The 23,953-nt window shown below is 38.6% G+C and overlaps 3 protein-coding genes and 1 long non-coding RNA gene across 4 annotated transcripts in view; 2 read left to right on the forward strand and 2 right to left on the reverse strand.

Moving 5' to 3' along the window:
* The window catches only part of tbc1d10c (TBC1 domain family, member 10C), a 12,698-nt gene extending 8,421 nt beyond the window's left edge, over window positions 1-4,277 (forward strand). The window contains exon 9 of the mRNA XM_038292570.1: window positions 265-4,277. Coding sequence (XP_038148498.1) covers window positions 265-3,183 — 2,919 coding nt within the window. The 3' untranslated portion in view covers window positions 3,184-4,277. The remainder of the gene's footprint in view (window positions 1-264) is intronic.
* Window positions 3,279-10,665, reverse strand: rad9a (RAD9 checkpoint clamp component A). Its single transcript, XM_038292572.1, has 12 exons — window positions 10,377-10,665; window positions 10,197-10,267; window positions 9,981-10,054; window positions 9,849-9,897; window positions 8,554-8,668; window positions 8,286-8,385; window positions 8,066-8,172; window positions 7,587-7,693; window positions 7,434-7,498; window positions 7,241-7,336; window positions 5,851-6,085; window positions 3,279-3,708 (listed from the first exon to the last, which is right to left on the reverse strand). The coding sequence occupies exons 1-12, from the start codon at window positions 10,408-10,410 to the stop codon at window positions 3,592-3,594; spliced, it is 1,170 nt and encodes a 389-aa protein (XP_038148500.1). The 5' UTR covers window positions 10,411-10,665; the 3' UTR covers window positions 3,279-3,591.
* On the forward strand, window positions 10,064-23,699 carry LOC119788316. Its single transcript, XM_038292571.1, has 8 exons — window positions 10,064-10,274; window positions 15,668-16,065; window positions 16,150-17,024; window positions 17,132-17,265; window positions 18,767-19,157; window positions 19,238-19,367; window positions 22,077-22,294; window positions 22,593-23,699. The coding sequence occupies exons 3-8, from the start codon at window positions 16,185-16,187 to the stop codon at window positions 22,830-22,832; spliced, it is 1,953 nt and encodes a 650-aa protein (XP_038148499.1). The 5' UTR covers window positions 10,064-10,274; window positions 15,668-16,065; window positions 16,150-16,184; the 3' UTR covers window positions 22,833-23,699.
* Window positions 11,984-19,378, reverse strand: LOC119788318. Its single transcript, XR_005281445.1, has 3 exons — window positions 19,256-19,378; window positions 15,637-19,170; window positions 11,984-12,317 (listed from the first exon to the last, which is right to left on the reverse strand). It is a non-coding gene; the product is annotated as an uncharacterized LOC119788318 (long non-coding RNA).
* Window positions 23,700-23,953: the final 254 nt, after the last annotated feature.

The following is a 23,953-nucleotide window of genomic DNA, read 5'->3' on the forward strand; positions in this document are numbered from 1 at the left end:
TTATTTTTAGAGCTCAGGATCTTATCTTGGGTCCTAACTGAGCTTTAAACTTCTCCACAGCTTCATCCCTGATCTCTCTATCATGTTCCTTGGTCTTCTGCTTCACAAATTTTTTCTCACAAACCTGTAGGCCTCCATAGAACAGCTGGAGTTAGACTGAGTTTAAAAGTATTAGAATAAACAGGAGCTGAAAACAAAGGGGCTGTGTGGAGTGATATGATTGGACAAAGTCCCTCATGGCGTCTTCTCTTCTGCTCCATTCAGGTTTGTTCAGTGCCGCTCTCAGGTAAAGACCTGGAGAGGCGGACGGAGAAGGAGTTGGATAGGTGGAGGAAAGACAAACCCTCATCTACATTCGACCCTCGGGGTCGCTGCTACGGATATCGGATGGCGTGGGCAAGAGCTCGACAGCGAGAGGAAGAACGGGAGAAGAAGGAAAGACAAACGGGGAATCTGTCCATCCCTCTTGCCCGCTCCGCCTCTACTCTTTCTCTGTCTCCTTCCCTTCTTCACAAGAGGTTTAGGAAAGGAGGGAAAGTCAATGCTAGTGAATGGGAGAGCGGCAAAAAAGTGGTGAGGCATCTTTCAATGGGAGCAAAAGAGGACTGGAAGAGCTGGAGTGATTTAGAATTCAAGAAGGTTCAAGGTGTCCAAGAAGAGGATTTAGCGTCAGACGGACAGAAAACAGAGAACGAGGCGAAGCTGACAGAAGATCAACAGGAAGAAAACAAAAACTCACCAACAGAGCAGAGAGAAGAAACGATGAAAGAAGAGAAAAAGGCTGAGCCTTTGGAAGAAAAGCAGAACAGCAAAGAAAAAGGAGAAATCACAATCATTTTAGAAAATACAGAGGACTGTCAATCTGTGGAAAACAAATCCCAAACTGCTGAAGAATCTTCTCAGTGTGAGGAGATGGTTGATCCAAACCAAACACAACCTCTGGAGGAGGACGATGAGCAGAGCCATGAGGAGGAAACTGGAGATAGAGAAATGAATCAGAAGGTAGGGAATGAGGAAAAGCTGCAAAATACAGAACTATCATCTGTTCTGGAAGAACCAGAGAACAAAAATAATGATGATAGTGGAGATCCAGAAATTATCAATGAGACAGAGAACCCAGGAAAGCTGCAAAATACACAACAGTCACATGTTCTAGAAGAACCAGGGACCAGCAGACATGAAGAGGAGAGCGCAGACTTAGAAATAAATCAGATAGAAAACCCAGAGAAGCTGGAACATAAAGAGAAATCAGCTGTTCTGGAAGAACCGGGAAACAGCAGACATGAAGAGGAGAGTGCAGACTTAGAAATAGATCTGATAGAGAAGCCAGAAAAGCTGGAAAATATAGAGAAATCAGCTGTTCTGGAAGAACCAGGAAACAGCACACATGAAGAGGAGAGTGCAGACTTACAAATAAATCTGATAGAGAACCCAGGAAAGCTGGAAAATACAGAGAGATCAGCTGTTCTGGAAGAACCAGGAAACAAAAACAATGAGTATAATGGAGATCCAGGAATTAGTAATGCAACAGAGAACCAAGGAATGCTGCAGAATAGAGAACAATCACATGTTCTGGAAGAACCAAGCAATGAGCAGGAGAAGGAGACGACAGAGATGCACGAGGAAGAGGAGAACCCTACAGCTAATAATAGAAATAAGGAGGAGTTGGAGGAACATCCCACTGAGACTCAGAGTGAAAACATAGACACAAAAACAGAGACTCAGCTTCAGATTCTCACAGAGTCATGGGAGGAGCCGGCCACACAAGCTGACATGAAACCAGAGGCGGCTACAGAAACTGAAAATTCCCAACTGCCGCAGCGAGACGCAGTCACAGAGAGAAGTGAGACAAACCTGGACTCGGAATCGCACCAAGACCTGGATCCTAAAACTGACACACAACAACAACAAGAAGAAGGAACGATCACAGAGCACAGCTCTGAATCACTGGTAGAAACAGAAAAAGTAGAGGCACACACCCACTTAGAGACACAAACTGATGTCCTGGCAGAGAATGCAGCTCTGCAGGACGAACTGAATGAAGAAACAACACAAACAGAGGGAGAATCACAGACACCACCTGAAAGCCCCAAAGGAGAGGAGGAGAATGAAATAAGCATCTCCGTTAAAGAAGTAGAAGCAGTGATAAATGGACAAATAGAGGAGGCCGCTGTGTCTGGACATGCAGAGACACAAGGCGAGGAATGTGTTTCCGAACAAAGAAATTCAGAGGAATCAGAAATACACGTTCAGACAGACGAGGAGGCTGTGGAGTCTTCATCACCTGCAGATAAAGAGATTTTACTCCAGGATGAGTCCCTTGACCAAAAAGATAAATCTGATCAGAAACAAATAAGCACCTCTGACATTGCTACACCTGAACAGTCGGTGCAAGAGGCTGTGGAGGATGCAGGGAGCATAGAAAATGTTCAAGAAAGCAAAGCAGGAGAAGATGATGTCTTTGTCTTCCCTGAACCAAAACAATCTGACAGCAACACAGAAATCCACCAGGAAACCAAAGATCCTCCTGAGCTTAGCGACAGCAGCCAGGAGCTAGGCTTTGTACGCCACAGCAGTCGCTCCTCCAGCGATTTCCGCCTGCGGAAGTCCTCCGTCTCACGTAGCTCGACACGCAGACTCTCAGAGGATCTCTTCAGCGGTGCAGAGAAAGCGAAGCAATCCCACTTCAGCGCCAGTCAACCAGAATCTCAGCCTGAGGAATCGAAATCAGAACAAACCGTTCCTCAAGTTGCTGATGATGCGGCGGCACAGCAGGCAGACATCCCCAAGCGCTTCGGACTCTTCCGCAAACTGAAAGGAGAGCAGCCCGAGAAGGCCAAACAGAAGAAGAAGAAGGCCAAAATGCAGGTACCCAAAATCCTGATTCAGGACTTCAGTGACGTGACGCCAGCAGCTGAGCCGGTCCAGGAAGACACGGAGGAGAAACTGAGCTCCAGGGAGAGGAGGCGGCGGCGGAGGGAGCAGGATAGAAAGGAAAAGGAAGAGGAGAAGTTAAAAAAGAAGAAAGAGAAGGAAAAAGACAGGGAGCGGAGGAAACCCCAGACCAGGGGAAAAAGTTTTCAAGCCCAGAAGGAGAAAGTTTGTGAAGATGTTGCTCATCCTGCTAAGGCCGGCTCACAGGTCCATAGACACTCTGTTTCTTATGCTGAATCTTACTTTTAAAACCAGCATCTGATTTTAGGTTTTATTACCTTGCTTCTTTGATCTCCACCACGCTTTTTACGTCAACCGTTTCAGATGTAAATAACTAATAAATATTGTTTATATAATATGAAAAGCTAATTTATTTTCTTTTGTGCAACAGCTTCTCCAACAACCAGGCAGACGGAACGTTTTTAACAAACCAAATCGCTTCATGTTCAGCCTCACATTTTTTAAGTCCAACATGAGCACCAGAATCCGCAGAGAAAAAAAGGACTGCTTGTATAAGCAGGTCCATGTCATCGCTAAATGGTCCAGTAAAAGCAGAAAGTAGGATCCAAAGCATCAGTTTCTGTCACTTCGAGTAATCCTGGTGTGTTGGTGTTAACAGCGCTGTCAGGTTTGCAGATTTCTCTGTTTCTTTGATCGTCATTCTGCTTCAGTTTCATCTTCGCTGTCGCTGGCCAGCACTTCCTGAGTTGTAACCGGCTGCGTGCTCATCAGAGGGGACGACGGAAGCACCGATCCAAAGAACAAGGAACGGAACTACGGGAGAAAAGGAAAAAAGTTAGAAGGCAGAACTTTATTTTTTATGGTTACTGACTATAGGGTATGCTAAAGGGATGTTTTAGGTCACATGCGCAAAAAAGTCTCACAGTAACCATGTTTTCATATGCCTTAAGGATCATACAGTAAGAAAATGTCCCCTCCCCTGCTTGTTGCTGTGTGCCTTGGCTAGTTAGCTGTCAGAGCTACACCAGGAAGTTAAATGCAGTTCTGTACAGTAAATGAGGATAATTAATTATCTTCTGATTGGAAATGATTCAGGAATATTCAAAATTGAAGAATAGAAATTTTCTTTATTTTAATTTAAACCATCAATGTTAGCACCTTTAAGAGCGTTACAGCAATTAAACCCTTCCTAAAACGACAGAGCACCTTTTTTTTGTTTCCACCTGTGGTTTTTTTAACCATAGCAGCAAAAAAATAAAATAAACGGAACAAAACGTTGCCCAGGTAAAGCTTAGTTCTTCTGTCACATTGTTAACATGTCGATTTATTGTTCATTTCTTTCCTCTTTTCTCGACTTAAGTCTTGTAGATAGTCCTTCCACTTGTGCGCTGATGATTTATCTTTAGTAGGGCTGGGTAAAAAAAATCAATTTAATCGATTCCTTTAAATTTTTGCAAAATCGATGTCTAGGGAATGAGATCGATTAGTTTTATAGTGACGCGTGTGACGTTCACATTCAAATGAGTAGGAAAGATGCTCTCAAGATTACTTCAAGCCAGATAGCTGCAAATATAGCCAATAGGTTGACTGAAGACATTAACAAATGGGGGCTGACCTGCAAACACCCTGTAGTTGTTACAGACAATGCTGCAAATATGGTTTGTGCAGATAATGCATCTCATGCATGTCTGCTGTGTCCCCACTGTGTCACGTCTGCTTGCTCGAGTGAGGCTTCACTTTTTCACAAACAAGTTTGCACTTATGAGACAGTTTTGTTCACCTCTCAAGTTTAAACTGTCTGATTTACAAGTCTGCACTTTGTGTTTAATGTGACAGGAAAAAAAATAAAATATATGAGCATTTTGAAACACAGCTGAACCACTTTCATTATTGTAAAAACAGATCGAATCGAAATTAATCGATTCAGGACTTTGGCGAAAATACTCAGCCCTAATCTTTAGTGTTCAGCTCAGTCTGATGATTCGAGGTGCAGCTTGGAGCAGCTGGAGCATCATAAGAATCTAACTAAGCATTTGAGTTGCTTTACAAGCATCCGGAACTTGAAATGGAAAATCTGAACATTTCCCGCCTGATGCACCGCAACAACCAATCAGAGAGAGGCTCCGCTATGTGATGGTGTCCTGGTAGGACATGCAGACACAGATGCAGATCAGGTCACCAAAGATGAGCGTGTTCAGTGTGACACAGTAAAGCCTCATTGCTTTAGCTCCCTTCACAGATTCTCTATCAGCATCAAATCAGGCTGGGTGTCAATAAAACAACAACAGGATTTCTACATTTATTTTAATGATTTAAATTACTAAATCTCAATTCATATGTTAAAAGAAATAGTGCTAAATAGTAACTAACCATAGTAACTAACCATAGAGCAACACTTACTGGCAGCATTAAGAATAGAATAATCAAAATGTTATAGTAATTCATGTGGGTTCAAATATAAAAATAATCAAAACATGTGTTTTTTTTTTTTTTTTTTATTAAAAATACATTGTAATTGAATAACGTCTATCCCAAGTTGAAATGTATGATTGCAAAATGCCTGTTTTTTTTGTCCTGATCAGCTCATCTGCAGCTGGAAGGTCAAGGTTATTTTTTTTCCCTATCCATCAAAAGCATCATAACCTGGAGTCTGCATAATTTTCAGTCCATAAATAACCTTTCAGTGTTATGATGAGTCTATGTAAACCACGGACTCACCGTGGAGGTTTGAGGCACTTGAATATGTCTCATGCTGTAGGTGAGAATACTAGATTTGTCTTTGTCAGTTAAACGCATTAACATAAATGAGAGTTAGATTCTATTTAAAATCCCCAAATAAAAGTAAGAACTCTCAGCATCAACATTAAATCATTAAAGCTCTGGTGTGTGTGGCTTGTGTTTAATTAAAAACCTGAACAAATGCCACCTGGTTATCTAAGGAAACTGAAGCTGTACCTTCTTGTCTGGCGGTCTCTCTAGATCTTCCTCCCCATCTTCCTCCTCCTCCTCCTCACTGTGTCTTCTGCTCCTATTATTGGGTGCAGGGAGCTTTCTGGATGCAGCTACTGGGGGTGTGGGCAGGTCTGAGGTAGAGGGACCTGGTGCTATGCTGGTATCCATAGCGATCAGATAGGAATCCATGTCATCATTCATGAAGTCATCAGAAGGTTGCGGCTGCTCTGCGTCGGTCCTGATTGGACGATCAGAAGGAGAGAGTCAGGGAATAGCCACAGCTACTGTGTTCATGCTGGGCTTGACAAATAATTAATACAATCTTACACATAGAGGACTTTAATGAGAGGAGGCTCCAACCTGGCAACTGTTTCAGATATTTAAGTACGCTATAAACAGTGTATTACCAATCATATAAGAGGAAGTGGTCTATAACACATGAGGGAAATTAAGAGACATTCTTATCCTCCACTTTCTTAAAAATATTGTAGCCTTATTTCCTCTAGAAAAGTTTGGCATTAGGTTTTTGGTGATGTGTTTATGGTGATGCATTCAGTCGCTCAGACATTCAGTTGCTCAGAAAAATGAATTTGATCAAACTTACGATACGTTGCCCTGGAGCCAATCTGAGGAGCACACACACTGCCGAAAGCTGCAGACGGTTTAACATGGCTTAACACTTTGTTATAACGCAGCTAACAGTTGATTGGAATATTAAGTAGCAAGAAAACTTCATTAACAGGCTCACTTCATTTGCTGCATCCCTTCGCATTAGAAAGCTTGAACTGAAGGCTTTCTAAAACGCTATCTGCTAGCCTAGGTGATGGATTTTGCAGACCAGTAGCTATGGAAGTCATAGGAACACCAAAGTTTTGTTATTTGTAGGATCGAACCAACTTTGAGAGAAACATTATTCATGTATATTTCTTTTATGATGTACTGTTATGAAAGTAAAAACTTAAAAAAAAATGCTAAATGAGGCCTGTGGAGTTGGCTATGTAGCTGTCTAATCATCTGCCGGTTGCTCAGATCCATGAAAAAGGGTTGTAAATTTGAAAAAACATTATGGTGGATTACCTTTAACTAACTAGTAGTCGCCAAAATGAAAAGGGTCTGTAGCACAGTGACTTCCAGCTGATATTAACGCTGCTCAAATCATCCACCAGGAGGCATAGAAGAGCTAATCCCCTGGACTTCCTGTCTGTTTCCGAAATGAGTCAGACAGGAAACACCGCCTGAAAGTTATTGATCTGATTTTCATTTTGTTTCATGACTTGTGGCTTTTTTTCCCCCCTTCTTTAACTGACAGCTGATTGGTGTTTTAACGCTTTTACACGCATTATTCACACAATCATAACCATCAAAATCTATTTGATAGATTTTTTAGTTTTACCCTCTGTTGCTTTTTGGAGGACTGCGATCATCCGAAAGCGTTGCGAGCACAAAGTTCCCCTCCAGAACACTGTCTGTTACTGAAAGCACCACAGGGCTGAAACACATTGAGGCAAAATGCAAAGATCAGGTCTGCAGATACAGGGCAGTTATCTTAGGAGGATGATCTGAATAAAAAGAAAAGGTATGCTCACCTGCCTGGTTCATCTAGGTACATGGACACAGGAAGGCCAGTGGACTCGGCGAACAACAGCAAACCCTGAAGGTGGAAAGATAATGTAAAAAAAAAAAGGTTTATCCAGTCATTTTTTTAAAGGATTGAAGTTTCTTTCTATTATCTGTCTCACCCGAAACTCCTTAAGACAAAAAGTGATGCTGTTGTGAGCTTTTATGGCAAACTGGTCAAACTCATCGGCAGCCAGACACAGCTCAGTTAGCATTACCTTTGAGCGCTCTAAGAGAGGGAAACAGAAAAGAAGGGAAGTTGGCAGCATTAAAATCTAACTTCTGCTTCAGTTTGACAAAACTATTTTACTTACAAAAGCATATTACGGCTTAAATCCACTAAATTCATATTTTTTTTAAAGCACAGTGTGTCTCTTATTTAATCTTCTTGACTTTGAAGCCCTTTTAAAACGGTTCAAATTAAAACATGACCAATCGAAGTTGGGGGAGAAGGGAAACATTAATTAATATCTAGAGAACTGCAGATCAGGTTTCAATTTGTGTTTTTGTAATAACTGATTTATTTTCTTGCTTCGCCATCCGGTGATGTGCCTAATGGGGGGGAAACCCCCCCGACATAGAAAACGACAAATGACGTCACCTGATTCATCCTCCACATAATTCCTGACCCACATCCGTTCATCATTCACCGTCACGGTCACTTCTTCCAAGGACGTAGGGAAGTGTGCAACCGTGTCCACCAGCACTCTGAGAACAAAGACAGCAAAGCTTATTTGAAAAAAAATTTTCTGAAAGTATTAGTGAGGCTTATTATGAGGAGCTGTAGAAGAAAAGCAAAACATGAGTGAAGATTTATAGACCTGGGCTGGGCTCTGAGCACATTAGCACAGCTGTCTTTATCAAACACTGCCTCCAAGCTTTCACTGTCCTGGTAAGACAGGTTATGTGTCTTCAGGAGTCCTGGAGAGAACATCCCAACACACAAACCCTTAGACCTCATAATGACACACAGGAATGCAATGTAATAAATGCACAGCGATCCAAATTAGTAATAAAAAATGAATGACAAGAATTCCTGGTGAAATTCTCACACAACAGCAATGTTATGCCAGTGGGACGCCCTGTTACCATGTTTGCAGTGCAATGTGAAGGTAAGGCGGTCTTTTTGCTCATCAAGGCTGATGTGACACTTTTCCACCGACTTTTCTAAAGTTGCCAGAGATCTGAAGACAGTCTGCACACTCTGGCAAATTAGAGAACAAAACAGGAAGTCAGACAATAACTCTTAAACAGAGGCTGAAGCTTTTTCTGCAGGGAAATCATCTCTTAGGTGTTACATGTCCTGTAGAAAAAAAGGAACACTGGATATTACCTTCTTTTTATAATTTCAACCATATATGAGTAAATTGGAGGCATTTACATTGTGAGTTCATGTGCAACTATCTGGGGCAGGAAGCTTGGAGGTTTCACACTGATAACCACAACCTTCTGGTACCATCGTGGTACAGAAAATATCAGGTAAAGATGAAGCTTTGACTGTTTAACAGACATGGCACTCTTTGGTTGCCAGGGATACAGTGCAATAAGAACAAAATATTGCTTTTTTTAAACAAGTAAAATGTGTAGTGGCCTTCCCACAGCCACCTAAGCAGCAGAGCTCCCTTACTCGAGGCTCCACACAGTCATTCAAAAATCATTGCTGGCATCTCATAAAAAAAAAAAGAAAAGCTAGAAATCCTGGGAGGGTTTAGATGTTTAAACTTTGCAGTTTTAAAACGGCAACTTCTTTTAGACACCAGAGAGCAAAAGTCTGAAAGGAATTCAAGGATTAATTTAGTGCAAGATCAGTTTTCTTCCATTGCTATGCTCCATTTACTTTATTTTAAGTATGCATTCATGCTACCAGACAAAATGAACACAAAACAATGCAAGAGCTTAGAGGAAGTGACGATTTTGAAAACTTCAATGCAAAAAAAAATAATAATAAAAAAAAAGCGAATAACAGTTTGCATATGTTAATGTCATGTTTTTGGCCAAAAAAAAAACTTCTTTTAAGGTAAGTAAATACTAAGCAGAATGACCCAGAGTAATGGACAAAAACGGTCAACGTATTTTTTTGATTAGATTCTTGATGCAGTATTTTATGTTAATGTTAATTATTTGATTAACATGATTATTGAAAATAACTTTTTTGTCATGAACTATAAAAACCAAAATAGGCTTAAAAACCTTTAGTCTGTGGTGTATGTGTAAAACAGTAGCTATAACTGTTCATGAAATAAACCTTTGTCATTATGTCTTATGTAAGGAAAAGTGCAGATGATGATGATGGAGCAGTTTCTGCTCAGCTTTATGGTGGTATAACATAGAAAACAAGGCAGAAAGGGTTACATTTTAGATTGTTGTTTTTTTTGTTCTCACACCTTTATTGCCATTTTGCAGCGGAAGCTGAGCTCCTTGGGAATGGAGTACCTGCACAGAAACGTTGCATTTAGTTAGTATTTACACAGATTCACTGACCCACTCAAAAAAAGACAGGAACATTAAAGCTGCACCTGCTGAAGAAGAGCGGTGCGAACAGGAAGCAAGCATATGCCGATCGAGAAGAGTTCACAGACCGCAGGGCCAGCTACAAGAGAGAGAGAGAAAAAAAATACAACTAAATCAGCGATGTTCATTGACGCAAGTTTGTACTGACAGGAAGAAACCAGACTGCATGCATGGCAGGAGGAAGTGTCGTTTTATCTGACAGCAGCTGTAGAACAGCTCACCCCATCTTCCTGTGGCTCCACATACAACTCATCTCCGATCCTGGACAGACAGTGGATGGCTTTTCCCAGCACTGGACGGTACACACACACACACACACACACATAAACAATTATTAACAACGCATACTGCTTTCCATCTAACTACAAAGGGATTTGAACAGAAAGAAAAAGGGTAAATACCTTTCACGTTTCCTCCCGTCACGACACATTGCATTTTTACAGTTATGAGTTAATTAGCAAACCTTGCTATGAGCTTCATAAAACTATTAAACGGCCGTAGAATCAGTTGGTTGGATTTTAATGGTGTCCGACCAAGGAATAAGTATACTATTTGAAAACATACTTGTTGTGACTGTGACTGTGTTATTAAAAGTTCATTTGCAGGGACCACTTCAAATATCCTACCCTCGCCTTGTTTACGCCGCCATAACTCGCTTCTTCGCAGCGGACCAATCAGAGAGACGGATTTCCAGCGCATGCGCACTCACGAAAGTGTAAATTCTATTGGCGGGAATTCCGGCATCTGTCCTGAGATCCTGTAGATTTGGCTTAGATCCCCAAAAGAGTCGACTCTTTCGACTTGTGTTTTCTGACATATTTCAGCGCTATGAAATAGGGACATTTTGGAAATATGACCACTTCGTGTGGATACATAGAGAATGCTGATACTTTTAAACAGTAGGGGTACATAGTTAAAGAGATTGTGATTCTTTAAATTTACTAAATAAACTTGGTACACACTGCATAACATTTTATCATGATACATTCAAAAATGAAAGAGTTGAAGTTGCTGCAAAATTTTTATTTATATTTATGGAGTTATTTATAGATATGTCTTTTTCATTTTCAGTGTGCTAGTTTAACCAGTCCATCATTAACAACATGATGGTAAACCTGTTGAATTTCTTTATAGTTTTTGGTTTTGGTGGGTCCCCCAAACCCAACAATGCATTATCATTTGTTTTCCTTATGTTTAAATTAAAAAATGTATATACACCTATAGAATATGATATTAAAACTTTTCTGCATTTTTTTCGCTCTGTGTTCTACCTTGATCACAGATTGTATTATTCTGCCTTGTGCTTATGACTTATAATGTAAAGCAATGGTTCTAGAACAGGGGTCTGCAACCTGCGGCTCCAGAGCCACATATGGCTCTTTGGACCCTCTTCAGTGGCTCTTAATAGTGGCTAAAATGTATATAAAATGATAAATAATTTACTTTAATATATACCGGTATCAATAGCTTTAGTGTTTTTTATAAGTGGGAAAAGAATGAGATTAAAAGAACCAGAAATATGTTTTAAGAGACATTTTTCTATGAATTAGCTTGAAAATTATATGTTTTAACATTAAAAATACATGAATTGTTGATTGTTTGAGATGGCAACAACTAATTTCCTATACAAGATAAAAAAAATAAGGTTTTCTAGAAAAAGTCATGTTACATTTTGCGGCTCTAAACAACTTTTACTTGGTCGGACTCTGGGCAAAACGGCTCTTTGGATATGAAAGGTTGCAGACCCCTGTTCTAGAAGGTCTTATGTTACACACCCTCAAATTCAAAAATGTCACCTGTTTTTTTCCAGTGCACCCAAATACTCTTTATTGATGCGTTTAGTAAGAATTTTCATGATATGACTTAGATTTTCCCCAGTTCTGCTCACCTGACCTAAATTAATAAGCATTTAACAAACAGGACTTGACAGAGTAAGGTTCTGTTGCACAAAAACTAAATTGAACTTCAGTTTACTCTGATAAAATGTCAACAATTTTATGGTCATAGTTTACAACCTATACATTCTAATCTAAATTTAGTCTCCCAACATAAATTAGTTCAGGTATCTATATATGTTTTCTTTCAGTGAGATGTTGAATGCCGTAAATTATGCTATACACCATTTCACAAAAAATGCTCACTGCCACTTTGTGGATTTTTGATTCTCTTATATTTGCAATAGATTATAATTTAGCCAAATGATTGATTGAGAATATTTCTCTTTATTTTATTGATGTACTTGTTCTTCATCTTCATTTGGGACCAGAACCACGTCATCTACGAACAGCAGGGTTGAAATCTTCACGTCACCAAACCAGACCTTCCCCGGCCCTTGGCTGCACCTAGGAATTATGTCCATAAAGGTTATGAACAGGACCAGTGACATAGGGCAGCCCTTCCCTCTGTCATGTTGAAACATGCACTGGGAACACGTCCGTACCAAACTCCAATTAGGAAAAAATATACAAACATTTTGCATCTAAGATATAAAAACTTTTTCATCTGTCAATATGCTCTATCCAGAACTCCTAACATGGAAAAGTTTTATTTTCATCTGGTTTAATTTCATAAAAAGTCTTTTTTAAGGAACCTTTGACTATCTGGTTTTTAATCGATCAATCAAAAAAAGAATCAACAAAAAAAAAAATAGTTGAGGATTATCCTGGCAGCCGCAACCGTTCCCACCTGCACCACGGTTTGTTGATGCTTTGACATCTTAGGCATCACTGTTTGATCCCCTAACAAGCAAAGTCTTGGTGACATGGATATCCCCAACCCTATCCACCTTCCAATGTGTTGTAATACTACTTTCCAGAAGGGGGAAGTGCATTAACATTCCTATATCGCATGTATAAAAGTTCCTGGTTCCGTTTTACATTTCCAACATAAGGTATCCGCAAGTAGGCCCATTCTATGTAGCCTAGATGGTGTGAAATAAAACCTATGTACCATCCTATAATATGTACATTTCCCTCCCGATTCTTTAAAGTTTTTCCCATTATTTGGAATTATTTTCAACCATTCTTCATCCCTAAAAGTTCAGCCAATCCCCAGACCTTTACATATATATTTTTTCATGCTTTTAAACAATTTATAAAATATTGATGCCTTATACTTAACTCTGCTTAAGCCCATAAATTCCTGTATTGGATTATCTTTATGTGTAAATTTACATTTAATAATACCACCTCTAATTTGTAGATATTTCCACAAACTATCTTTTTTAAGTTATATTTCAGCATGACATTTGAAAAAGACATAAAAACCCCATCTGCATACAAATCATCCACAATGAGTAGTCCCTTCACAAGCCATTGTTCCCAATAAACAGTTTTTATTCAAATACAGATGGATGGATTAAACCACAATGACGAATATAACTGTTTTAGATGTGACATCCTACATATTTTATACATCTCCCTCCATGCTAATTTGGAACGTGCTGATACTGGATTTTGTTTAGTTGTTTATTATAGGTTTCACCATGGTAAACCATCTATTGGTCTGAAAGGGTTCACTAATTTCTTCTAAATATTCATCCATATGAGCTTCGTTTCTCCTTTTTCAAAATATCTAAACCATCTAGAAATTTCAAAATCTAGATTATATAGTCTTAATTGGGGGGTTTTAGCATTAAATCTTAATGCTAAATCTGGATTTCTTCTTATCCCAGAGGAAGTCCTTAAAACAAATCTCATACTGTTTTTATACATGTGACGGGATGTCAACAGGTACCATTATGAACACATAAATAAACATCAGGGTTATCACCATTTTCATGACATTCACCATTCCCCATATACATAGTTTCATTTTTGCCCATTTGTCAAGATTAATTCTTATTTTTTGAAGAAGCGGTTCCATATTTAATAGCATTATTTCCTCTATTTTATACCTGAAGGAATCCCCTTAAAGTTAAATTGCATAATATCACTTGAACTGCATTCCTAGGATATGGGCATGCACTCGGATTTGTTCCAATTGATCTTGTATCCCGAGAATTGGGAATATAATTCAACTCAGACTATGTATATCTTCAGCTGTTCAGAATGTTAAAAACTGGTTGGAATTAATGTTGGAAATAGTGTCATATGAGCAAATGCTGGCTAGGCTACATAATGACATAACATGTTAAGAAATTTAATTATTTACTCTCCTGCAATGTAGGGATAATTAAATGCCTTTGACGAACTGCTGTTTTGGAAAGTATAGACGAGTGATTATTTCTGTCTTTTTTGGTTGTTTCTGCCAACATTGAGGATATTTGCATATGTGCCAATTATTTGTGCAACTCTGATTGTTTGGATATGCGCTGACCTTGTTTTTTTTTTTTTTTTTTTTTGTGGTTTTTGTTCTGTGGGGGGTGGGGAGGGTTGGGGAAGGTTTTACGCACATATGTTCTACAAATAACTTTAATGACAAAAAAATAAACAAAAAAAATTTTTAGTTGCAGCCCGAGATAAAACACTGCCTTTAGTCTCGTTTCTTATGGAGGGGAACCACTATCCCAGTCTGCCAGTCCAGGCCCACTGTCCCTGACCACCACATGATGTGGAAGATGCGTGTCAGCCACGGCAGCCCAGCCCAACAACACCCAGAGACCAGGTGTCTGGGTGCTGTTGGGCTGTCATGGCTGACACACCTCTTCCACATCATGATGTCCTTTTGCAACTCCTGCTCTGGGTCAAAATGGTGAGAGAGAGGATGCTTGGCCTCATGGTACCTAATGCTACCTCAGGAGAAGCCCTCAGACCTTTATGTCCCTGCTAAGGAAAGCATCCCCACAGCATAATGAAGCCACCGCTATGCTTTATGATAAGAATTACGAGTTCAGTGTTAGTTTTTTTTGCCCTGCATGTATTCATTCCCTGCAGGAATTATGTCAAATTGCGAATTGGAGTTTCTTCCCTTTTAAATCTTGTAAATCTTTCATTGTCATGAAAGTCAGATTTGGGAAGTACGCAGTTTATTAAACAAATGATCTTGTCTGACTGTGGATTTCTGCAGGTCCTCCACAGTTACTGTGGGCCTGTTTGCTGCTTCTCTGATTGATGCCCTTGTCTGGCCTTTAATCTTAGGTGGAAGCAATCCAGAGAGCTGTATTTAAACTTAATTTATATGAGGACTAATTAGATGATTTCTGATGGCTGTCATGTGCACTGGACTTTATTTAAAGGGTATCAATGTAAAAGGACCTGAATCGAAAATAACTTTTCAAAATTTTTTTTAAATGCATCTGAAAACCTGGTATCAATTTTGTTCCTCTTCATAAATATTTACTCATTTGTGTTGTTCTATCATTCAAATTTCCAATAAATTATATTTCATTTTGTAGTTGAGACAAAATTTGGAAAAAGCAAAGCAGCAAGGCACAGTAGATCTTAGTTATTTTCTGAAGAACATTTAAATAAAGACATCATGGGTCGCTAAAATACCATCATAGTTTTCTCTCAATCTAAAGATGCAAATGGTAAAAAATAGCAGCGACTCTGGGTAAAAACCTCCCTATAATTACCAAAGGAGGGTTACTGTGGGAAGAAAGAGGGTGTGTGTGTACACATGTGTTATACTCAGTGAGAAATAGGAAGGAAGGGCGATTAAAAACACAAAAAGAAAGACGCACGCAGAGGGAGGGTTACTGTCAAAGTGAAATTATCTCACCTCTCCGGTTTTTCTTGTTTGTCTGCTTCAGTGCGTAAGATGTGAGGAACGCTGGCGTGAACTCACTCTCCTCCCATCAGAGGAGATTGAAGCAGCTGCTGAAGAAGAGGTGTGACTAAAACTGTGGACATTTTAGAGAAAAGAGAGATACTTTTACCAGAAGCAAGAAGAAGGTTTTTTTTTTTTTATAAAAGAAGGACTTTTGCTGCAAGGTTTGAGAAGTGTTGGCGTGTGGATGTCAAACGAAGGCTTGTTTGAGAAGAAACAGCAGGAAGATAAGCGGTAAAATGTGGGCCCTGGTCTACTTTTGTGGTGAGGAAGTGTTCGCATGATGGAAGGAGATTGAAAAACTCTGTTTGAGCAAGCCAGCCTTCGCAGGAGTGTTTTCTACTACAGGTGGATGAAAGGAGTGAAATGATCCCAGCACAGGTAACAAGCTCCAATAAAACACAGCTGTGAGTGGAAGCCTTCCTTGTTTAGCTGGATGTGCTGCATTGTTCAAATGTGTTTCAGTGAAACCAGGATTTAACACAGAAGCTTGAATCTAGATGTCTCAGTCAGCTCAACAATCAGACTCTCAGGCCTTGCTGCAGTCTATGCTGCAGAGACTGAAGCTCCAACCTGGAAGAGAGGGCCAGACGTTTTGTCAAGCACCCGTATCCCCATCTGCAACTCCTGCTCTGGGTCAAAATGGTGAGCGAGGAGCATCTAGCTTTCAGAACATTGAAAGCAGATCTGTAAATGTGTTTAATTTTAATGGGAACACTTCAAAGGAGTTTACAGTCCCAGCTGTGAACAGTAACTCTGGCTTTGAAAGCTATGAAAAACAGCAAGCGAGTCCTTCTGTTGAAGGGAACAGGAGTCCAACTTTTTTCCCTTCTCAGAAAGTCAGCACTGATGGACAATTTGGTGAGAAGAAAGAGTTGGGACAGACTCCACGGTCTGGGTTCTCCCCAACAGGTACGAGGCAACTTTTCCCAGTTAAACCACAAAAGGATGTTAAACTTACCTTCTTCAAGAGGACTGATGCTGAGAAGGAGAGCATCGGCAGCTCCTTGATGACGGGACAGATCCCTGCTGATACTGACATTGTTTCAAATGTGACACAAAACCAGAACCAAATCCCTCTGTGGTCTGTGAAAGGAACAGATATTGGTGGAGGATATACTGGATTCCATGTTGGAAACGGAGGGATCGGCAGCTTGGGACAAAATAAAGACGTGCAAGTCTTCTCAAGCAGCCAAATAACAACAAACACAAGGAGAAGACCGTCATCTGAGAATAAAACAAGGAGATGGACGCAGAAGATCAAAGAGAGATTTAAGGACAGACATGGCAACGCTGGAAAAAAAGGAAAAGAAGAAAGATGTCCTCAACCGGAAACACAAGTAAGCAATAATCTCTTATTGATCCTATTAGTCAATCATAGATGATCACAGAAAAGGTATTTGAATTATAACTTAAATTCTTTTGCCACATTTCAACTTTTACACAGATAATAATGGCAGGAATAGATGGAAACAAAACAAGCAATGAAACAGAAACAACATTCCCTCCATCAGCCTGCAGTGATTCCAACAATGTACATCCTGCACAAGCAGAAGACGAGACTGCTGTAATCAACAACAGGTAATCACCACACAAAAAAATGTCAAAACAAGCTGAAAGCAGTTCTTCAATTAAAAAAAGAAGCAACAATGAACTTTTATTTGTTCCTTAAAAAAACTGGCCAGAGTTATGAAAGACATTTGGGATCTTTCCAGTCATAGCACTGAGAATTAGCCAGAAACGCCCCTGTCACTGACAGAGCCTGTCATCAGATGTCTGCAAACACACTTTCAGACAATGGTGTGTGCTAATTCTTTCAGATAAACCTTTCAAGGAAACAGAGATAAACCCAGCTATTAAAGGAAGGGTTAATGTTTGGGAACAATGTGAAAGTCCTTATTGTTCAACAATAAATATGTAGTTAATTCTCAAATGTCACTTTTATAAAGGAGGAGTTAATGAAAAGGAATATGTCAGATTGTGAAAAGAAAAGAAACGCTTATAGAATCAATGGTGCATGGTAAGCAGATTGTGTAGTAAATGCCTTTGATAAGTGTTTTTAAGTTACAATACAAATGACTCTTTCAAAGTACAATAAAAATATTGAAAGTCTTTCCAATAGATAAAGGTTCAATCTTTGTTCTAGTTCTGTTAACACTTTAGGTTTGTAATAACCTTTTAGAAGGATTTGCGTTTGGCATAAATAAAGAAACGCCAAATTACAGCAGAAGAAAACATATAATATTTTGTGGTAGGTAAAGAAAAAAATGCTTAGGCTAATTAAGAATGATCAGACCCAAAGATTGTTTGCAATTTTTAGAAGTGAATTTTTTTAATTACAATTTGTGTTTAAACCCATATATAAACAATTTAAAATGTTAAATGTCAATAAGTATGGTAAACCAAAAGCAATTTGAAATTAATACAAAACATGCTCTCCAATTCTCACCACTTGTTCAAAATGTGACCTGTAGTGCAAAAGTATTGGTAAAGATCTTTAAATCTAATTTCAACCCAGTTCACCATAAACAGAAGAAAGATGGAAGAAATATGAAGCATTAAAACTGATCCAAATACATTATTGATCATGAATACACTGGTAATAATGCACTAGGAATCTAGGGAGCATAAAGAAGTGTACTTCCAAACTACTTGGAAGTTTTCTAAGTATGAACTTAGAGGTACATTTATTTATAAAAGGTACAAAGATTAGTATCAAAAATTTTAAAGGTACTGTATGAAATTTTTTTGCATATGTAATCAATGCTGAAAATACTAAAAAATGAAAGAAACCAGGATGCCAACAAATAAAGAGAGGTGCGATCGGCAGTAAATTTGAAGAAAGGCCGAGCTGTGATAAAGCTTTTATCCTCTCTATAATCTGTGGAACTGTTATTGGATTTGATTTCCACAACAAATAACTGTACTGACCTGTAATTCATAAGATACCTAAATCTATTGTTTATGTATAGATTCATTACTGCATTAACCAGAGAAATATTGTTTCTTAGTTTACAAGATTGTTGAGTCTTTGAAGCCTAACTGAATTTGAACTTATCATTGTTTTTTTTGTTTTTTTTAGGCGTAGCAGTGACGTGAACATTGGCCTGGGGTCATTCAACCTTCTGGATGAGATTGTCAGGGACAACCATACGGTGGCTACATTTATTAACCCAAACCAACACGCTACCTCAGTAACTGAGAGACCATCAGTTGACCCATCAAGCCAACCCCATATTCAGCCAAATCCTTCCAGTCTTAATCAGTCGCCGGGGAGTTTGAATCAGGCTGGGCTCAACCATTGGAGCTTCAGGAGTCCAGAGTCCTCACAGTCAGCTCCTACTTACCCACCCAGAAACATGGACCCTTCAGCTTTAAAGCAACAGTCTGACCAGTCGGAGCCGATGGAAGACGGACAAAGTCGATCGGAAATGTTGTCCAAACTTCAGCTCAAACTGTCAGCATTCGCAGAGGTCCGATTGATTTCTATACAAGAACCAACATGTAAGTTACCTCAGCTCCCGCATTAACAATCTTTTCTTTTTGTTTGCAGCCATCAGGGAATCCGTACCATTCAATCGTGAGGAACAGGCTCCAGATGAGTAGAAAGAGGCAACATCAGCCAGCAGACAGGAGAGAGGAGAGGCTTCAGACTGAGAACATGAGTGATGGAGAAAACACAGGTACAAAACACATACCACGGAAAAACGTGGAAAGCACACAAAACCAGTGTTTCATGATTCTGTAAAAGATTTAAAGCAGACACACAGTATGAAGAAGCTAGAATGGAATAGAATAGAATAGAAAATCCCTTTATCATCTCACAAAGGTGAAATTGTAGTGTTACAGCAGCGAAAGATTACAGCAAAAGTGGTCACACAAATGTGGACCTAAAAAAAGTGTATAAAAATAAAAGAATAATTGACCAAGTTAAGAAAATAAACAAATTAAATACTGCACTGTAAAGTGTTTTTACATTATTAATACTGTGCATCTGGACAGAATAAATAACCAATATACAGCTGTGGACATTTTTGCAGTAATGGATATGTGAGTAGCAACACCAGAGATTTAAAAAATGACAGCAGCGTGTTATATAAGTGACTAAGACAGAAACTGTGCAAAAATCAGCATGAATATATAAACTTATTAAGGTTGTTGGAAACAGTGATGGTACACTGTATGAAGAGGCTACAGGGAACATGGTACCTATGGACTAATGGGCTCCCTGTGATGCTTACACTTTACTCACAGGGCATTCATTTTATATACTTATTCAGTACCTGCAAGGAACTTAATTATGTACTTAAAATCTACCTTTGAGGTACTTGCAGCACACCTAAATAAACCTGCATAACACACCTACATAAAATGCATCTACATCACACAAGCAGGGTGCTACAAGCTAACGAGCTACCTGTGAAAATACTTATTCAATTCAGTTTCAATTCAGTTTATTTATATAGCACCGATTAACAACACATGTCATCTCAAGGCACTTTACAGTTCAACAGATCATACAGTCAAATTGATTAAAAGTTTTATATCTAAGGAAAACCAGTTGATTGCATTGACTCATTGACTCAAATGCAATCCCTCACACTAAGCATGCTTGTAGCGACAGTGGAGAGGAAAAACTCCTTGTTTTCTAGACTGTATGGTAGAAATCTGCAGTCACAATTCAGAACAGTATATTATTTTGCTAGATGGCTCAGTCAATTCTTTGGATTTGTTTACCCTTCTATCTTACAATGGATTTTCATTTTCATTACAATGTAATGGATTGAGTTTTATACCAACTGGTATTACAATAATGCAAAGGCTCGTTATGACATAGTTGTAAAATAAAAGTAGAATTAGCTTACTTGTTCTAAACTGTCTTAGGCTTAAAAAAGAAATATCTCCTTTGTTGGTCTCTTAGCAGACCTGATTAATTTGCGTTTTCCAAAATAATAGATGTTTAATTTTGACACATAAGTATTAATAAGACACCGACTGATTAACTTTCTCTATATGGAGCAATGAGGGAAAAATATTAGGTTTTTTGCTTTGCATTTATTCTAAGACTGACTTCCCTGATAGAAGATTTGTGTAGCTCAGGAGTATCACTGTATAGTCAGAGTACTTTATCGTGTATTGGTGTGAATTAGTTATACGGTAATTACTGATGTAAAGCATGAGCAAAACTCATTAATTCTTGGAGGAGTTTTGCTGGTCTACTGATCGACCAGACTTTGTTGATTTTGTCACTACCTTATGAGTATCCTTCCTATTAAGATGCAGTGTATCTTCAGTATTTTAGACTAAGACGACTTTTATTGAAATTTTGTTTTGTACAACCTTCATGACATTTCCATTTCTTAGCAGTGATCAAATGTAACAGTGTGGGAGAAGAAAAAAAATAAAAACATGGTGCAAAAAACCACATTGATATGGAAGTTCAGAGCATTAGATGTATATGCTGCAATTATGCAGGGTTTTGCTTTGGTGTTGTCTGTAATATACTAATAATATAATAAAATATTAAGGGAAGGGATACCTACAGAGTACTGAACACTAAGAGGTTTTGCAAGCATACTTATATGTATGTTGTACTTATACTGATATACTGATAACTAATTTCTGTACATGCCTTTTATTTGCTAAACCTCTCTTTCTGATCTTCTGTTGTGAGACTGAAGATCACCTCAGCACACATAAAATACAAGTTGATAAGAGTTAAAATATGTAAGCCAACAATTATCACTCAAAGTAGCTCTTTATGATAGAATTATTGGACACGCTGATATTGGGATGGGGATTTATCTACAATATATTTTATAAGTTACTAGTGGGATACTTTCTTAGCAAGAATCCCCTTTGTAATCCCAGGGTTGGACTAAGCCTGCCTCCATGGGGCCTTAAGCAACATTTGATTCGGGTGGCCCTCTACTTCTGCCAATGATCTCGATTGAAGCTATAACGGTCACATGATCAGACCACACACACATTTTTTTAAATTTTATTTATAAGTAATGATTCTTACATGGTTAAAGATATATTGATATAAAAAATTTAACATTTTATCATGAACTTGTATGTTTTGTTACTATATTTTTATAGAAATCATTATTCATAAAAAAACAAACTGTTGTTGTTGGGGCCCCCCTAGTTGCACTTGGGCCCTAAGCAGTAGTTTGGGTTGTCTTGCTTTGGGCCGGCCCTGAATAATACTCACTTAGTACTCACATATTCACTTGATACACATTTATTATTAAGATCTTTTGTTACCAGTTGGTAGCAGTTTTAATCTATATTTTGATGAAAAAAATTGTTGCCTAGAGTTTACCAGTAATGGCTGCTTACAATGGCATTTATTTACTTTTTCTCTTTTTTTTTTCTTTGTGATGAAGCCGGGATACTCTCATCTTCATCCTCAACCAACATCCAACTGATGGAAGAATCAGTGGAGCCCCAGCATGCAAACATCTCACCTTCACATGAGCAAAAGCCCCAACCAACCCCTCTGTCTCCAACATCATTTAATCCCTCTGCACCTCCGCCTCGGAGTGTCCTCAGACATGGCATGATGCACGACGCCGAATCCTCAATGGAAACGCTGACAAAACGGGTAAGATGTTGTGAAGGATGGCGCCTCCATGTGGTGTAAAGCTTTGAAATGTGAAGGCAACTGGCAAATAAACATGGCAAATAAAGTAATATTAATACTGTTGATAAGTTATAGTTTTGGTATGTTATTCAATTTAAAGTACATGCAGATCATATTGTTCCCAAAAGAAAAAAAAAAAAAAACAAGAATGAAGAAAGAACAGAATGATAAACCCATTTAATCTAGAAGTGATAATTGGAGACCTTTTGGAGATCAAACTGACTTTTATTTTTCCATTTTTCATGTTTCTGCGGCTCAGAGACGTGTGGAGGAGAAGCGCCGGGTTCATTTTTGCGAGCAGGTGGTCACCATAGCATCTCCGGACATGGAAGTTACAGACTCAGAGGAGGATTCTGCAGCAGATGAGGACTCTTTATTTGAGCCGGACTATGATGGGATGCAGGGAGAAATAGACGAGGCTCTGCCAGCCAGACGTTCCAATCTCCCTGCATGGATTAAGGCTTTGAAGAAGATGAATGCAGGGAAAAAGCACAGATAGTGGCTGTAAAACAGAAAATGACTAACATCTGGTCCACTGGATTACTAATGTTTTTAAAATAAATTTGACAAACTTCATATTTATAATGTAGTTTGTTAAAAGCATATTTATCTGGTTCTGAAAATGACAGTATTTTTAATGTGTTTTAAGTGATTTTAAACCAGAAGACATCTGAGATTGTTTGCTGACATAATTCTCTGAGTTATTTTCTGTAGTTTTCCGGTAATACATGGAGAGAATGACCAAAAAAATCCAGCAGTGTGTGGCCTCTTCAGGCACAATGTTCTGCTCAGAAGCTGCTTTATTACCAGTCATTCAGTTATATTTTCTACCAGCAGAAATGAAGATGAAAAGAAATGAGGGAAACATTTTTCTGCAATTGTCTGAGAATTGTGATGTGTTCCTCTCCATCTACGTCCTACAGGACAGCAGCTGTTTGCTGTCTGATCTAACGTCTTTGTTACTGACGCTCAGTACATATCCTGTCTCGCTATAATGATGCTCTGCCAGACCATTAGATCAACTGGCTCCCAAGGGAGGAAAACAGTATTAGCTCAAGATGCTGTTGATGATTCTCTTCTTCATCAGTTCTCTAGCTTAGATGTTTGCTTGAAAGCTTCAAGTGAAGCGTCCAAGTCAGTACTTTCTTCACCCTATGAAGAAAAAAAATGATTATGAGCAATGGTGAATTACATGAACGTATTAGTGACCGACGGTAAAATGCACTAGGGAAAAAAACATTTGGTGAATCTTAAAATGTTTTTAATATGTGCTTATTGGCTTTTTTTGTGACTTAGATCAGAGTAATGGTACAGTTTGAAAACAAATCCATGCTTTTATATAAATTAAAAAACTTTTGATACCTGAGTTTTGTTTTAGTGCTCATTTATAGAGATGAGTTATTAAATTTTTTCTATCTATCTATCTATCTATCTATCTATCTATCTATCTATCTATCTATCTATCTATCTATCTATCTATCTATCTATCTATCTATCTATCTATCTATCTATCTATCTATCTATCTATCTATCTATCTATCTATCTATCTATCTATCTATCTATCTATCTATCTATCTATCTATCTATCTATCTATCTATCTATCTATCTATCTATCTAT

The sequence above is a fragment of the Cyprinodon tularosa genome, unplaced genomic scaffold, assembly GCF_016077235.1.
Source record: "Cyprinodon tularosa strain WSP-4 unplaced genomic scaffold, ASM1607723v1 ctg314, whole genome shotgun sequence".
NCBI lineage: Eukaryota > Metazoa > Chordata > Actinopteri > Cyprinodontiformes > Cyprinodontidae > Cyprinodon > Cyprinodon tularosa.